The sequence below is a fragment of the Phasianus colchicus genome, chromosome 19, assembly GCF_987193195.1.
Source record: "Phasianus colchicus chromosome 19, bPhaCol1.hap1.1, whole genome shotgun sequence".
Taxonomy (NCBI): Eukaryota; Metazoa; Chordata; class Aves; order Galliformes; family Phasianidae; genus Phasianus; species Phasianus colchicus.
This window is the reverse complement of record NC_143454.1, coordinates 5429613-5447627: the sequence shown is the minus strand read 5'-3', so window position 1 is coordinate 5447627 and position 18015 is coordinate 5429613. Positions and strand designations below refer to the sequence as shown.

The window sequence follows — 18015 nt, the reverse complement described above, 5'->3', positions numbered from 1 at the left end:
CAAGTGAGCAATCCCCTCCAAGAGCAGTGCTTGTGCCCCATCCGAGCTACAGTCTCTGCTGAATTCAGGAGTGCCTGATACTGCCAGTGATAAGTGTGCATGTGTGTACGTGTGAGGAAAGGTTTCTCTTATCTCTGCGAAACTCGATAGCAATCAACACATCCACTTTATTCCACTTCACGCGGAACACCAAATATCAGTCGTGTAGCTGTGTTGATAAGCTCTTATCAAGCTCAGCAGCGTGCTGTCATTTCAGATCTCTCTGGTTGCTGTCCTGCCATCCATAAAATGTTTCCCCACCGCTCTCCCTGCAGTGAGTTATTCTAACATTCAGCATAACTTGTAAAAAGAGCATTTTGTTTTATTCCTGTATACACGGAGATGTCTGGCAGACATCAGATCTTTAACCATTTCTGATGACCTGAGTCAAGCATTTTAGCATATCATGAAATGGAGTGTGGGACAGTCCCTCAGCTGCAGGGCAATGAAAGTATTGAGAATCCTAAGGCACATGCAAAGATGTCCTGCATGGGTGAAGAACCCAAAACACCAGAAGTTGCAGAAGGAAGTAATGCATCACCACCCATCTTTTGAAACTGATTACAAGCCAGATATTCCTATCTCCTAGAAAACAGGTTAAGAGCCACCAAAAAGCCATCCACCTCACTAAGCACAGGACTTAGCACGTCCATGATGTTTTGCTGTGTTCAAAGCACCGTGCAGACATTATCTAATTAATTTTCATGACACCCCTGTGAGACACCTGGGCTGGTGTTGTTATGCCCACATTCGCGGTGGAGAAGCACATTTGCACATGTCTCTGCTGAGTTCTGTGCCAGGTGAAATGACAGCATTATGCACCTCCACAGCTCATTTCTCTGTCCCAGACTAGTGCTATATGAGAGCTTGCTGCCTGTAATTTAACGTTGTTCAGTGGCAGCCCTTCCCTGCAGTGTGATGGGCTATACACAATTCCTACATTCAAACAGATCTTATTTTCTCATCCTGCACAATGTACTGACATCAATGGGGCTGAGGAAGAAGAATTCTGCCTCTGCACTGGCCAACTCAGTACCCTCATACACAACACATAGCATGTGGTCTGCCAGCAGTATGACTGATAAGTGGTGCTCATCACAGAGCACGATGACCCTGCCTTCAGTGTGATCCCTCTCTACCAAGGGCTTCATGCACGTTTTCCAGTCACTGCAACTCACTGCCTGACCTACAAATTTAAACTGCCACTGATTTCACTTTTCACTGATGAGTAAGGCTGGGCATGAGATGGGGGAAGAACAACTGGTTGGTACATCCTAAAGCCCAGGTAGCCTCCTCCTGCAGGGAAACAAGGTGAGATTAGACAATGCCCATTATGAATCAAATGCCCAATACAAATCAGCCAGGAGCGTGAACTGCAGCATGTGAGGCTGCCTAGGGCAGCTGGGTAGCCACCAGTTGAATACAACACCAGTTAATCAGAAGAATGCCTGAACACGGATGCTCAGAGAGCGTAACCGATGAATGATGCCTCACTGAATCCTCATTGCATGTCCCAGCTCACCTACATGTGAAATCTAAGCATTATTTCATTCCCCTCCATTTTTCAGACAGTGAAGCTGCCATATGAGTTCCTTCCATGCCAAGACTGCAGAGACAAGGAAGTTGACTCATTGAGGAAAAAAAACGAACACCGCCGCCAAGCCATTCTCAGAAGCACAACACTGCAAACCTTCATGCCCATTGCAAAACATGCAAAATCTGAAAACATTTCTGCACATAACTTGGAGAAATAAAATAACATTTCATATTTCATATAATGTCTCATGTTAACCAATGTTCAATGCACCGATGTAGAACTGAATTCAGGCTTGAATGGCTTCCAAAGGAAGGATGAGCCTAAGAAAACTTTTGCAATTTGCACAAAGAGAAACCTGGAGAAATGTGAAGCAACACAAAAAAGGGCATTGCTTTTCATTTCCTTCAATGTAAAGGAGAGAAAGAATCTAATTTCTTGAGTTCAGATCAGGACACCAGATGAGCAAGCCTGGGCTTGAAAGTCCTACAGAACTGAAACGCCACAGACAAAGGCATTAAGAAACACTTATTGTGATGTTCTTCTTTCTGTTTACAAGTCCCCTTGTGGTCTTCTTAACTGGCCAGGGAACATTTTTAGCCACCCCCCCCAGGCTCCAGATTATGCCTTGGTTAGCAGATCATCTGGGCAGCTCTCTCTGTCTGTAACTCTATATGAATGACTTCAGTGACAAACAATACAACCATTCACTTTTTGTAAAAAAACAACCACTGCCACCAAATGTTTCTAATTTAAATATTTCTGGTTCTCTAGCTACTGGTTCCAATTTGGTATCAGCTACTGTCAGCCATAAATCCCAATGAATTTTGAAGTCACGATCTTGAATTGAGTTCTGCAAATGTGGAATAAAGGAGAAATGAATATCTGCAAGTAGGAAATTTAGACAAAGAACCCATCACATCCGTATTACAGAACTGTGGGTTACAGAAGCTCTTGCTTGGGTACTGCCATTTAACAGTGGTTAATCATCACATGTTCCAGAAACTGTGTATTACTCTGGAAAGGAACAATATAGAGAATCTAAGCATTAAATCACTTCTACTATAACTGATGTTGCTTCCTGGCATGGGACAGCTCAACCCCTTTTCTTGCAATCCCAACTGGGTGATTTCATCAACACTGCCTATTCCAAGTCATCGCTGGTCTATCCTGACTCCCCAGATGCATCTGGGAATTGCTTGCAAAAGTACTGGACAAAAGCCAGGAAAGTGACCCAAAGACCACTCAACATTCCAATATAAATAAGTATCAAGCATTGGTGCCTGGGTTATTCTCTGAAGTCGTGTATTTTATGAGATCCACCTCATGATTCACCTGTTCCTGTTCTTGCTCTAAGAACGTACAACTTCCTAAAACAACATTTTTGCACCAAGCTGAGTGCAAGAATTTTTTGCAGTATCCGCTGCCTGCAGTATGTTAGAAACACAGATCAAGACAAACCATTTCAGTGATGTAAAAAGCCCTGAGCTGTGTCAGTTTCACATGCAAGCTGAAGTTCTAAGCCAGTTCTTACTTTACTCAAATCCATTCTGCCCATCCCTAATCTAAATGAGCTCAGTCATTAGCCTCTAAATCTTTATTTCTCTGTGCCAATATTGGCCCCAGTTCAGCAAGGCACTTAAATATGTGCTTAACTTCAAAAGCATGGTTAAGTCCCACTGATAGATTTGACTACAGGGGGATGTAAGCAAATAGCTGGAGGCTTTGCTAAATTGGGGTCTCGGTGACACAATCCTAGAAACATTTGTATTTTAACATGTTTATAGAAAATTGTAACAGTTAAGTGGAACTCTTCCTTCCCCACACAAAAACAAACCAGCACTTCCTCCTTCGAAAAGCTTACAGCAGCCAAATGTTTTTTTCCTTAACCCTGGGGTCAAGCACTTTTCCAAAAACTCATCTTAACACAGTGCCCTAATTATCTGCTTCCTTAGCGACAGCTTTGACACATATATACGCATAGGTGAGCATAAAGGAACACAGCACACACTTGTGTACGAGAAAACTGCAACCATCATCCAATTCACCAAGTCCCTGTTCCTCAGCCCAGGCCAACCTAGGCTGCAGACATGCAGCATCCTGAGGTTCTGTTCTGTAGCACCACACACACATCTCACACCATGATGAGGCCTTCTGAGGGTGTTTCTGGAGAGATTTGTCGTTATAGTGAGTTTGTCTTCTCTCTCTGTAGAGATCCCTCTGAAGACAAGAGTAAGTTCTCTCTCTAATCCAAAGATAGATGTGCCATTTGGAGAAGCAAAGGCTGCCTTCACATTCTTTACTGTAGCTTCAGAAGTGAAAAAGGTACGAACTGCAAGGGTGGCAATGAGCTTATCTTCTTTGGATTTCCAAAAAAAACCCCAAATTGATCTCCTTGTATGAACACAAAAACTCAAAGAAATCTACCTGAATCCTGGAGCAAGGTGGGGACTGGTGAGCGTGTGCTGATGGTGCCATTGGAAGAGTGATGCAGCCCTGTTTGCATCACATCTGGACCGTGAGAGTGACCAACAGTGCAGACCCCCCAGTCACGATCCCCTCAGCAATCTCACTGCAGTGCCGCTGAGCCCGACCCCAACAGCAATCCCAACAAACCCCTGGATGCAAACAGGTGGGGCCAGGAATGCACACCAACACTGAGATTTACTGAAAACACTCAATCCAGCCCCAGGTGAGATGTGGGGGAGCAGAGGCAGGGCATGCCCGTCCCCACAGTTGATGGGGCAATGGCCCCAGGGAGGGCTCAGTGCACCCCATATTGTGAGCTGTGCTGCTCAGGGGCCCTATGGAGCCCATAATGCACTCAGGGCCCCACACACTGGGGCAGGTCTGGGTGCCTGTGTGCTCACAGCCCCGCCAGTTCTCCGCAAACAAAGAAATGGCATCGCGTTCCACTTTAATAAAAGCCAAATGATGCCGTCTGCCAATTACCAAAATGGGGCGAAGGTTAAAAACCCACTGAATTATAACACATGTCACGGACCAAAGCTCCTATGATTAACAGTTCTGTGAGAAATTCATTAATTTCACCAGAACCAAGCTGACAGAGATTGTGCTTAATGACAGAACACAGGGCAGGGGGAAGGGGCAGGGGAGAGGCGGCCCACACAGTACACAGAAAGCTGCATTAAATAACAAAAACAGAGATGAGGAGACCTGTTCTTTTGGTACAAAAAGGAAAAAAATAACTACAGTTATAAAGGGCAATTGCGTTTGCTACACTACTGAAGATTTCATTTCTTGCTGGAGGAGCTGACAGCAGAAGAGAACAAGACAAAGCAAAGGGGATGGAGTGGGCTCCTGCTCCCTGGGGACCAGGTGGGATGAAGGGGAAATGCTGCTCAGGAGAAGCAGCACTTGGCAGGGAATGCCTTGCCAGGCATGGGCAACCCCTGCTCTTGTTTCCTACACGGTGACAAAGTCCTGACTGCTGAGGAACCACCACCAAAGGCAGCCCCAATGCACAGATTTCCATGGTGCTCAAATGACCACGTTGGGGGGAACGATACGACCGCTTCTGCTCATCCCATTTCACTGTCACAGAATCATAGAGTCATTAAAGTTGGAAAGGACCACTAAGACCATCTAGTCCAACCATCAATCCATCACTACCATGCCCGCTGACCTCCTCCACAAGGCTGAACAGGAAATAATACAATTTGAGCTGTGTAAGTATGAAACCAGCGCCAGAGAACTAACTGGCCGCCATATCTGGTCTGAGGACGCAATGTGAAAATAAAGCTCATTGCTTTCACAGCCCATCTCCAGCAGTTGGGTAAACTGCTGAAAGAAAAAGAGCTTGTGGTCAGCTGTGGCAGAAAACACAACGACAACTGGAAAAACACAACTGGAAAGTACAGAGAATTTTCTTAAATCCTCTATAAATGTCTTCAGAAGGATGGAATGGATTTTCAAAAAGAGCTAATGATAGCTAAGGACAGCTACCTATAAAGTTGGTTGGGATTTTCACATTTAAGCTCCTTCTTCTCTTTTAAAATACAAACTGTAATGCATATTTTGAGGGGGAAAAAAAGAGCATGTGTTTTATTATCGTTTATTAGGTTGCCCCTGACTCATGGGAAAGATCCATTCACCCTCATAATAAAAATGGTGCTCACATTTAAGGGTCGATATATTTCTTTTCCTTCACATATTTAAAGTCTGCACCCTTGCCTAGAAGTGCCTGTATCTGCCTATAAATCCTCTCCAACCAAAATAATTCTCCTTGAAGAGAGAGAAATAATATCTCTTGTAGAGAGAAGCCAAAAAGCAGGCAAAAATATCCATGTTTACCTAAGGAAAATGAAAGCGTGAAGTCAATGCTTGTGCATAAGAAGGAAAAGTTCCTTTAAAAAATAACTAAATAAAAAGAAATTATATCAGGCAAGCACAACCAGTGGGGAAAGGGTAGCACGAAGTGTGGGCTGCATGGGATCATGCTCAGATGGGGTCTGGCAAAGAACATGAATGGTAAAAGGGGAGTACCCAGCTCCTAACCTGGTTGAGATGAATACAAGAAGTCCCTCTCTATGTTCTTACTGGGGAAAACAATGAAGCAGAAAGAGAGCAAAGGGCAGTGATGCTCACCTGCCTCTTGGCTGCACAGCTCAACACACAACATCTTGGAACTGCTTAGAGCTCATGGTACAGAAGACAGCATACATCGTCACCCCAAACAATCCCACCACAGGGCCAGATGGACCCCTTCCATCACAGCACTGCAGGCAGTGGAAAAAAACCCACTGATTTCAACTGGCTTTGGATCAGGGCTCTCTTTCAGTCTCTGGTTCCACGACTGATATGGGCAGCTCCAAGTCCAACCCAGCACTGCAACCTGCAAGACCTGCAACGTTCCCCTGAACAAGAAGGGCTGTGGCTGATGTGTAAGAGAGCAAAGGACTGGGATGATGCGCTGCAATGGCAACACAAAACACTACCAAAAATTCAAGGAGAAGGGAAAAAAAAAAAAAAAAGCAGCAAAGAGAGGGTGATCCCTCTTCAGGAGATTTCTGAAGGCTGCGTTGCTGTGCTGCAGAGCCCTCTGAAGCTTTGCCTAAGGGGAAAGCATTTTTTAATAAGGAAATAACTTTCTAAACACAGAGCACTTCTAATTTCGTAAGTGAACAAACAGTTCAGTCCCCACTGCAAAATGAGAGGGAGGAATGTGGTCCTGTGCAGGAGCCCCCGTGTACTCCCTGTGCTTTGCACCATCACCTTCCATGGGTCCTTTCTCTCTTTTTCTGTCCCTCCTGCATTGGGCTTTGGCCAAACGTGCACAAACTGCACTTCTCATCTGCAACTCGGTGCTGCTGTCTTTGGGCCTCTCCATTTACACAACCTATTGCACGGAACGATCGGGCTCCTTGAATCTAGGTCAGAACACACTGACTGGATTGATTTAGCTATAGATATACTCTTTTTTTTTTTTTTCCTTTATTATTATTTTCCTTTCCCTCTCCCCTTTCTCACCCTCCCCCCTTTCCTGGAATCAAAGCAGCTCCTAAAAGCACGCCAGAACATTATCAAAAACCTGACAGCCTGCTTAGGAGGCTGAGCAGAGCTTTGCTGGGATGTGCGACTTGTTTTACTATTGCTGCCGCTATGCTATGACGACCGCTCACAACTTGGAATTCACAGCAGGAAAAAAAAAAATGATTCTTTCAGGGGTTTTGCTAAATTCTCCCCTCTTCTTTTCACCGCTTCGCTGAAAGGCTCCGCAAAGCTGCCGCACCAGAGGCCACCAAAGGTCAGCATCTCTGTGGGATGCTGTAAAGCAGAGACCGAGAGGGGTTGGTGGTGATCTATTGATGTGTCTGCAATAACAACAAGAATAAAACGGCAGCCATAAACCTTTCATCCTGGGGGGTCCCACTGAGCTTTTCAGAACGCGGGAAGGATCCGGAGAGGTGCGGAGGGCACTGCTGCAGCCGTGGGAGCACCGCAAGGCTGGGAGCGCGGGGCTGAGCACCAGGCAGGATGCAGGGCATCACTTTGTGCCCGCACGGATGCTTCCATGGGAGGTCCTCCCAGCACTTCAGCAGCACAAAGCCGGCCAGATCCGGGCCGACGTGTGAGCGGCTGCAAGCGGGGGGATGCACGGGGTGTTAACTGGCCCCAATTCCAAGCTTAGGATAAAGGAGGGAGGAGAAAGGAAGAGGAAATAATTCACTAGCGGTATCCTATACGGGTTAAATGTCCCATCCATCCTGCTCAATAAGAACAGCGCCAGTTTCTCAGCGGCAGCACAAAGGGGTCAGCAGGGTTCAGGTCGGTGCCCCCTGCCCTCCCTCGCCCGGTGTGGGGCGGTGGGTGGGGGTGAGGGCGCAGGCCGGCGGCTCACCTCTGCTCTGCTGGGCTGTACGTCTGTCCTCGCTGGCAGCTGCTGACGGTGATGGGGTCGAAGTTGTGGAAGGAACGCAGGGCCACCCCGGAGATGGCCACAAACTGGGAGCTGAAGCTAATGAGGACAGCCTGGGTGTGATAAAAAGGGTGACTGAGGTCATGGATGACGGGGATAATCAGGGGATTGTTCCTGCAGCTCAGGACGTGGACACCTGCCAGAGGAGAGACAAGATCAGAGGAAGGGTCAGATCGAGCACAATCACTTCCCGAAGCCGTGAGCACTTCAGAAGCATTTCACCCATAGGAATGGCCCTATAGAGCTGAAAAGTTATGGTAAGCTGCCTGGAGGGGCTTCCCAAATCGCTCCGGAGAGCTTAGCACAGAAGTATATCCCTGCAGACAGCTGAAGAAAGGCTGCCATTCTCTCCGCGAGCGCGGCAGACTCTCTTTAGACCACAGCCACATTTCTATTGTGCTCTATTAAATCAGGAGCAACCATCACGGAGGAAGCGGAGTTGAGCTATTGTGAAACCAGTCGGAGGGGACAGTTGGAGCCTTTATCCCAAGCATCAAATAGGACCGGCAGGCTGGGTGGCTTTGTGCGCCATGGGCAGTGCACCAGTGGCTTGTTTGTAGCTGTGCATGTCATTAGCACCCAACATAAAACTTTTCCTTTTTTTTTTTTTTTTTTTGTTTTGCATGACTTGTATGCCAAGTGTGCACAGTTTTGCTTTTCATTAATGGTTTTCAGCCTTGGGATATCTCGTTCTTTCCTAAAAAGGGCAAAGATGGTCCTGAAAACAGAAGCGAGGGTGATGGACCCTCCGAGGATTTCACAGGTGAGAAGAATTGCATCTCAAGAAAATAAAAGCATCTCAAGAGGTTGAGGTGCTCAGCAGCACCAAAGAGATGCTGAGGAGACTTTTCAGTCCCATTTCTCCAGCAGAGCAGGTGCTCGGTGGCCATCGGGATGAAATCCCCACCAGCCAGCAGAGCCCAACCTGACTTCCCCTAGGCCCAATGCACCCGGGGGCAGCTGAGAGGACAGACAGCCGCCTCCTGTCCTCAGCACCCCTTCCTCCAGGCTCAGGCTGGGTGGCTGACAGCAAAGCCCTGCCCCGGCAGCTCCGTGGCACCGCTCCGAGGATCCGCTTGGCTTCGGCTCCGCTCACATTGCTGGAGCTCCCCCAGCAACGGCTTTGGCCCAGGCCCTTTGGCTACCCTGATACGCTCCCGACTTTGAAATAAAACAAATCCTATTTGCATGTTTAACTGGCTCAGGGATCACTATTATTATTATTATTATTATTTTTTTTTTTTTCCAGTTCAGGTTTCTTGGTTCAAAAGGGGAGGAATTTAAAAAAAAAAAAAAAAGTTTTCATTTTTTTCTCCTTAGAAAGTGATTTCCTGTGAATTAAGACAGACTGCTGACCACTCTCTTTAAACATCTCCTACCCTCTACTTTAAAACAATCTTCCTGTAATAAAAATAAAAAATAATAATAATAAAAAAAAAAAAGCCAACCTCTCATTGTTTTGGTCTTTATCTGACCCTGAAATAACCCCCCTGTCTACTTGCCTCCCACAAGTCTTTTGATATCAGCTCCTTGTGGAACGGTGCATGTTTCTCACTTACAAACAGGTGCAGTTAATACTTGAAATCCTGAGTTCCCAAATTCCTTGGAAGTTTCTGCCTTCTCTGATGGAAAGCCAAAAAAGACCTTATGGTATGAGGCTGTTTATTCACTTCAGTTTCATTCCTTGCACTCAGGTGGCGTCCACAACAAACCAGACCTCAGAGCTGTGCTGCAGTTGCTGGTGCTTTCTGATCCCAACAACTCAAACAGAGGCTTAACAAGTCACGTTCATTTAATCAAAATGACTTCATCAGCAAAAAAAAAAAATCACTCAGGACAGCACAGGAGCCCATGGCAGGGGAGTGAGAGCTGTCCATGTTTGCCCCCATAGCTCTGTGCCCACCTATCGAGCCCTCAGTGCCTCTTGTAATGCACCCCAGTATCTACAAATGCTCTGAATTAACAATGCTGGTGTTGTTTGGCATCCCAGCCTCTCCATCTCCTACCAAAGCTCAAAAGAAGTTTCTCATTATTTTCTGGGAGTCCACATGGAAAAAACCTCATTCTGGTCAGGGAGGAAACAGCACTTCTGGATACACTGCGCTCGTGGGTGTGAGTTTTAGTGCACTGAGGACTGACCAAGCTTTAGAACGCTGCTTCTACTTTCTGGCTGTACTTGTCATCTGCCACTGCTTAGGGCTGGCCAACTGTCCACAGTCAGTCCTGCATCCAGTGCATGCCAAAGTTTGAATCTCAGCTGCAGCTTCCAGCTTGCTGCCGTGATAATTCAAAAATATCAAATGAAACATAGGGGAAAAGGGCTTCGTGCTGCACTGAGACCTCAGTGAAAGCAGCAATAGGAGCTCTGCCTGAGTGAGAAGTACTGGGTAACCTACCTACACCTCTCCCCTGCTCCAGGAGAGCCTCCCTGAGACGGTCAGAGGGGCTCTTCCATGATGAAGGGAGCATCTCAGCCAGGGAGATCTGCAGGCATCGGCTTAACCCATGCCAAAGCCATGTTGCAACTTCATCCAGGATTTCATAACCTCACCCTCAGTTTCCTCTTTGCTCCTCTTTCTTGTTCTCTTTCTCTCATAATCTGTCTCTTTACAGAATATTGCATTAAGTATTTGTTGGCACGCTTGTGTCTCCATCATTTATTTCTCAGAGGGAAAGAGCTATGTGCCACTGTTTTGCAAATGGAGGATAAAAACCAATCCAGGGCTCTGACCAACTGGGAGCTTTTCTGACTCAACCTGCACAATTGCTCTGAATTTCTCTTTGTTCTCTGACAAGAGACACCACACACACTGCCTTTCTTTTGTTCTACATCCCACCAACATTACATGTTACATTGGACAGTCATCCAACCCCTTTCACTTGTGCGTGTCCCTTCTTCTTGGAGTTTGAGCTTGTTGAAACCACAAAATTCTGGTCACACAGAAAGCTGGGGGAGGGGGCTGCATTTCCTTAAAGCTTTCAAGATGGCATTGTCAGCTTTCTTCCCAGTGCATAAAAGGTCAAAGAAAAGGGTTGGAAAAGAACTTCACAAGCCCTACCCTGCCCACAGAGCTGGAAGCTAGGGAGAGCTCCCTGGTCCTCAAGCTCAAATGCACATGTAATCAGTGCACAAGACACAACTTTCCCAGGTATTTGTGCTTGAAGTAGAGGTACAAATGGTCAATCCAGGGACTTCACCATGACTAGCAGGTCCGTAGCTTCTGCCAGGCACAGGCTTGAGGCAATGCATCTCTCATCCAGCCCACATGGGTCCCGTTTGACCTTCATCAAACCTAGCACATTTTGGCCTAGATGAACTGATGTTTCTCATGAAGAGGTTGTTACCCCAGAAAGAAAAGAATCTGTATGAGTAATAAAGCTTTCTCATTGTAAGGCATCAAAGCATCTTGATGATGATTTTCTTAGGCTGGACAATGGCACCAGCAAATGGCCCTCACACAGCTGGCTCAGCAGCCATCCCTGGATCCCCTCCAGAGCTTATGGGAGGCATTACAATGAAGCTTTAGAAGATGCAGTTTCCAGACCATTAAACAGCTGTGGAAACCTCCCTGCGAGCAGGGCTAGATGCAGCCTCTTTTGACTGGGCAATCCAACCAACTACACCTTGTGAAACAGAAGCATTTGCTGCTCCAGCTGCCACAGAATGGGGTTAATGTCTCTCTCTCTCTGCTACCAGCAATTCATCTGTATCACTGTAAATGTCCCTCCGGGGGGGTTCTCTGCATGAAGCACTAACGTGATCTTATTCTAATGACTAAATGGGAACTAAACTCTTCTGAAAATGGAGAAGTATGGAGAAATGTCTGGGCAAAACATTCCATTGCTTTCAACACACTCCAGTCAAACTCAGGTCTTGGAGCATTAATAAGCAAGTGTTCTTTCTGTCTGATCTTGAAAAAACTAAGTAGGAGTACAGGTCATAATTTGTGAATGGAGCTACCATTACGCTAGCAATAAAGAGGGTCTTAAATTCAATACAATCTCACCGAGATCGTGGCTTTGCTCTTTGGTGTCAAACAGCTGCACACCAATGGTCTCCTGCTTCTGATCCAGGTAATAGGTCCCATCAGTTACCAAGTGGACAAGGACTGCTGCAGCCACCATCGGCGTGGAAAAGTAAGCCTGGGAAAACAAAAGCCCCACATGGGTTTAGATGGAGAAAAGTGCAGATGTGCTGTACTTGAAAAAAATACAAAGAGCCAGTGCTGAACTTTTAAAAGATCAATTCTCATTCCAGGTCACGGAGACGTCTTCTCTTCCAATCTCTCCTACACAAACGAGCTTAAACTTGAGTTAAAAAGCCCTGCAGCTGGAGCTGCAACCTCTAAGAAACTCCCGAGACCTGCCACAGGAATGGACTTCACCACTGACTCCCTTGATGGTGTTCAGAGACTTTGTTTTGCCATTTCCCACTAAACGTACTTCAAAGAAAGTTGCTGCTTGGCCCTGGGAAGGCAGTCCCATGCTATTTTGTCTACTGGAGTAACTTCATACAAGCAGGCAAAGAGATGTGTGTTGTTCACAAGTCTTACTTCTTACCTTTAGCCAGAAAATGGTCTGTGCCATGTGGGAGTACTGGAAGTTGGCAGTGCAGGGATACCAGGCATACTGGGAAACACCATCGTTCAAGTCAATCACCTTCGTGCGACACGTCTGAGGGAGAAAAAGAAACATCCAAACAGATGTAGGTGTCAGCAGGAAAGGACTGTGACTATTTAAAGCAGGGGGAAAAAGTCCAGGTGCACTGCCAGGATAAAATAATACACACCAGTGACATTTCTAAATACCACGAGATTATTCAAAAGTTAAGTTTCCAGGTCTTCCACCTCAATGAGAAAAACCCGAAACATAAAAAGGAGCAAAAGACTCACAGCAGCCGGATGGCAGCCAACAGTTCCCTCTTAATTTGGTACAACAAGGGCCTTGACAGCATGCAGCCCAGCTCTGCTCCCACCCAAACAGACCGCAGCTCTTCCCTCTGGACTCGAAGTGACGACCGCTTCTGAACATGCCAACTCCAAGCACAGACAGTCTGCAGATGCTCTCCACAGTACTCAAGCAATGTCCTATTTAAACCTGCATGTTGCTGTAACCCCAGGGAAGCCGCAGATGGCCATATAAACTTGGAAAGAGGCATAGCCAGGAAAGTCCTGTCTGTACAACCCAATTTCAGCAAACTCGTTTCTCTTTTTGTTAACTAGTTTCTGTAATTTGAATCATCTTCTTATATCTACAGTACTTTCCATGGCAGGCAGCAATGGGATTATTATTCCTCTTTTCAGTGAAGAACGAGTAGATGAATCCCAAATGCTGGCACAGATGAAAAGCCCAAATGAAAGAATGCCTGAATTTAAGTACCACAGACTTGCAGTGCCATCAGTAGAAACAAAGCTGCAAGAAATGGTAGGATTCACCCTGAAACCACACAATGCAGTGATGCTGCTTGGAAAAAAAAGAAAAAAAAAAAAAGGAACATGCATGACCACTGCCTTCAAACAGCCTTCATTCCCAAAGGAAGAACAAGAAAGGAAAGATGCACAATCCAAAAGGCAACAGCTGCACTCCAGGACTGCTTTCATCAGAAGAGTACCTGCTAACATCCACATCACTTGGGTAACTGATGGGGAGGGAGGCAGTTCCTCGTGGCCATGCAGTGTGCTGGCAGCGGAGCTGTGAGTGCAACCCGGGGGGCCCAAGCAGCCTGGTGGGTGTGCAACGTGGGGAGCCTGGGGCACAGGCACTTGCATCAGGTGCTAAGTGAAGCCATGTACTTTGGGGGACATTATGAGATTTCTTTCCAAGGCTGGAGAATTAACTGAGCAACCTGATGGTGACGTGCTGTCATTACAGCCGTTCCCATAAGCAATTTTCCTGATTATTCAAACAAAATGAAAACCTTGAAGTATAATGAGGGTATTAATGGAGGTGCTTTTAATCTTTCAAAGTCTTGTGCCTGCTTGGTAGCTGTGTGAGACCTCTTGGTCTCAACAGGCAAAGTCAGTGCAATACAAAGAGAGCCTGGGATGCCTGGGAACGAGAAACCAGATTGGCCAAGAGTGAGGTAATCACTTCTATAATCTGAGTCCCTCAAGATCCAGCACAGAGGAATCTATGGGCAAAACATAAATCAGCTTTAATGGGCTGGAAGAAGATTTTTAGTTTATTTATTTTTTAAAACAACTGTGACCAAGCTTCATTGAGGCTAGCCAGTGGATAGTGTTACATTTTACAGCAGAGCAAGGCTTTACATAAACTATCTTTGGCATTTGAAATCCAGGCCAGCAATTCGACATGTACCATTTCGCAATTCTCCCTTCTTGCATTTTCAGCAGCCTGTCTCTTGTTGGGAGCGTGGTTTTTATTTTAATACCTCTCCAGCTAGGGAATTTATCTTACCCACATCTGCAATTTATACGGTCAGAGAGCTCTTTGACATGAACAAAGGTCTCATTACTTTTATGTGATTTTGTTGTTATACCTCCTCCAGCTCTACTGCTCCAAAAAGGTGGTTGAAACAAACAAGATTCCTGACGTTCAGTGTGTTTTAAGTGCCACTTGATGGATGAGTGAAAACCTGTATTAAAAACTCACCCGGACCCTCACCAAAAGTTTGAATCAAACCCAAAATAAACCCCTGCTGAGGTGGATTGGAAATCTCTGATAACTTCTAAATGCCTTGTTTGATTTGTGTGCGTGTGCGTGAACTCCAGCACTCTCTGGTTCTGCCTGAGACTATCAGCAAAAACCTGAACATAAAGAGCCTGCGTTGGAGGCTGTGCAGCCTTGGGAGAGTGCTCTGATTCCAGCAGGTTCGACAGGCTCCTTCCTGCTGATCCATTGCTCCTCGTCAAGGGATTCAAAACAACTAAAATGTTCTTCCACGAGAAGAGTATGATTGGCAAGCATGGGGAATGTCTAGCAGACGTGATATTAGGAGCAACTTCGAGAGCCTCTCTTACACCAGCTGCTATCCAGCAAGTCCACCTGGTGCTAACATGTTCCTGGAGATTTTTAATAACAACCTGATTAGATAAATGGTTCCAATAGCCTACTCATGGCAAACGTATCCCCTTTTCAATTCTAACAAGCAACCGAGCGTCATCGAACACTGGCAAAGTCAGAACCACTTGCTCAGACAGCCCTTCACACCTCTGCCTCCAGGGCATCCCTAGAAGATGTCAGCAGAGTGAAGGCATCCATTACTGCCATGCCATCACTCCTAAGCCACAGTTGAGCGGTACGGGACAGCTGCATGCAGGGGGAAGAAAACACACAAGAAAGGAGCACTAGGAGACAAAGAGATTAGAAAATAGCATCTCAGTCCATTTCAATGGCCTGGAAGACAGCATCACTTCTCCTCATGGCTACAAATTCAGGCTTAGGAGAAATAAATTATTTTCTAACATCCTCCTGTTTGCTACAATGATGAAAAACAGCAGTTAAAGCACCTGACAGCTGCGGAGGGAAGGAGGGATAGATGTACTTTTCATTTCAGGGTGTTACCACACACTGAAGTATTTGCTTTGAAGAATGACGGAATCAGGCAAGACTCAAAACTTCACTCACTGGGGCTTATCCAGGTTCTCAGCCCCACACAGCAATGAGAACCTTAGGAGTCCAGCCTCTGTTCCAAAGTATTTGGGGACTATTTGTGTCTACTTACTGGAAGCCCATGCCATACCCCTCCCTAGAAAGCTGCTTTCAATTAAAAAAGTTTATGTCTGTTCCTTTCAGAGGTTCTAATCCAGCTCGTCTCCCACCCACACACTTTGTACACAAACATCGAAAGACAGAATGAGCGTGGCCAGAGAGCACTGTGGGATCTTCTCACAAGAGGGAATGCCTGGAGGATTCCCTTTGACTGATTTACACAGCCCCCTGTCAATCACAGGGACAGCATGTTCTTCAAACCGCCTCTCCTGTTTTCCTTCTCTCACTCAAGGGGACCAAAGAATGTGTCAGCAGGAAGGGAAAAGCGATATATCAGGAGTGCTCAGTTCATTGCCACATCTAAAAAACATTTAGCATTGCAACCAGCTTCATTTCCTCATAACATTTTTTCCCCTCCAGGTAATGTGGGAAAATTGAAGACCAAATTTTGGAAGGCAGCCTTGTGAATGTTGGCCCAGCCATCTCATGAGTAACAGGTAGATTGCAGACAGCACTGCAGGATGTTCCACTGTAAGCCCACACCGTGACCAGAGCAATGGTACCTGCCTTCGGCCTCACAGGTTCAAGGTTGGAAAAGACCTCTAAGATGACCAAGTCCAACCCCAACCCACTCTCCCCATGCCCACTGACCTGTCGCTCAGTGCCACATCTCCCACCTCCGAGGACAATGACTCCACCTCTTCCATGGACAGACTGCTCAAGACCACTCTTTTGGAGAGGAAATTTTTCCTAATATCCAACCTGAACTTCCTCTGGCACAACTTAAGGCCTCTCATTGCATTGCTGGCTATGTTCTGTTGGAGGGATCTATTGCCAGCACACCACAAGTTAAGGACCATAATTCCTGAGGGCTGGGCACATGGTCCTGGGCTTCTCCAGCCCACACTGGTAAGGTGAGAATGATACTTGATGGCCCACATCACAAAGGTCTGCTGAGTGTAAATGCCATCTCCATCTCTGGAGGCATTTAGGGCCAGATCGGATGGGGCCCTGAGCAGCCTGACCTAGTAGCTGGCAACCCCACTCATGGCAGAGGGTTGGAACTAGATCATCTTTAAGGTCTACACCACCATAAGCCATGCTGTGATTCTATGATAACCACAAAAAAGGCACTCAGATGTTATGAAGGGATGCACACATGTGAAGGAGATGCCTCGCACAGGAGTGGGTTAAACATGCATCAACGACATCCAGCCCTGTCCTTCCCATTGAGCAAGCACAGCCCGACACCGCAGGCTTTGCAGACACTGGTAGTTCTCAACTCTCACGTCGTTGTATCAAAATAATCCTAAATGCAGACAGGCAAAAAACTGCTCTTCAAAATGGGACACTGCCCTGCTCAGTGCTGGCAACCGCGGTGGGAGCGGACGTGCCTGTCTGCGTGCCCGCAGGCGCCTAACACAGCAAATCTGTCTGTTCCCCAAACCCATCTGTTCCCCATGGCAGGGCTTTCTCCAGACCGTGCCTGCGGGCTACGTACGGCTGGGAACGGCCATCACAAGTGTTTGTCCATCAGACTGCAAAGGGGTGACGATGCTATCACGCCCCAAACACCACACCGCCGCCTCTACCTCCCCATTCCTGTTGCCACTTCTGCACTGAGACAATGCTGTGGGTTTGTCCCATTTGCAAAATTGTGACCCCAAAACAAACAGGAGGAGGATCCACTGATAAAACCCGCAGTAGCACCTATTGTGGAGCACAGAATGTCCCAAGTGAGGCTATACAAGCACATGGAAACACTCACACACCGATAGGAGATCTGCGGAGGCACAAACAGGACATTCTGTTTGAAGATCCAGCTGAAGAACAGATTTCAACTGTACTAATGAACCCTAATTAGCCTATAATTTTTAGCATTCTGCTCAGCAGAATGTTATTTATATTTAACTCAACAAATACCAGAGCATCTCAGCCATGACACATGCATCATTTTAACACATCCCTTTTAGATGAAAACCTCCTCTCTTCACTGCCAGAAATGGGGGCTGACCATTACCCAGACATTTTATTCTTCAGTATGCTATTATTCTTGCAGACCTAAGGTCAATTTTTTCCACTGATGGTGTGGTTGCTAAATATCAGAAAGGTTCCTGCCTGCTCATTGCCCAGTATTACCAGGCAGCTTGATTGCCACATGGACACCCCCAGTTTGCCTGCTGCAGCACAGACTTCCAATCTGTTCTGAAAGCTGTTGCACTGCTCTCCTCATTTCGGCTGGGAATTGGGTTGGAGTTACAGAAAGAAAAAAAGAAAAGAAAGAAAGAAATTGCCCATATTAGGGAGCACTGGGCCATTTAAAAGGCCACCA

At 46.4% G+C, this 18015-nt stretch overlaps 1 protein-coding gene across 5 annotated transcripts in view; it reads right to left on the bottom strand.

The window, feature by feature from the left end:
- The window catches only part of PAPPA (pappalysin 1), a 345861-nt gene that overhangs the window by 38524 nt on the left and 289322 nt on the right, over window positions 1-18015 (bottom strand). For all 5 annotated transcript variants that reach the window (XR_016458996.1, XM_090121651.1, XM_090121650.1 and 2 more), the window contains 3 exons: window positions 12573-12686; window positions 12020-12155; window positions 7935-8148 (listed from right to left, as the gene is read on the bottom strand). Coding sequence is in view for 4 of the 5 variants with exons in the window: in XM_090121651.1 (XP_089977777.1) it covers window positions 7935-8148; window positions 12020-12155; window positions 12573-12686 (464 nt within the window). In the remaining variant the exon portion in view is untranslated. The remainder of the gene's footprint in view (window positions 1-7934; window positions 8149-12019; window positions 12156-12572; window positions 12687-18015) is intronic.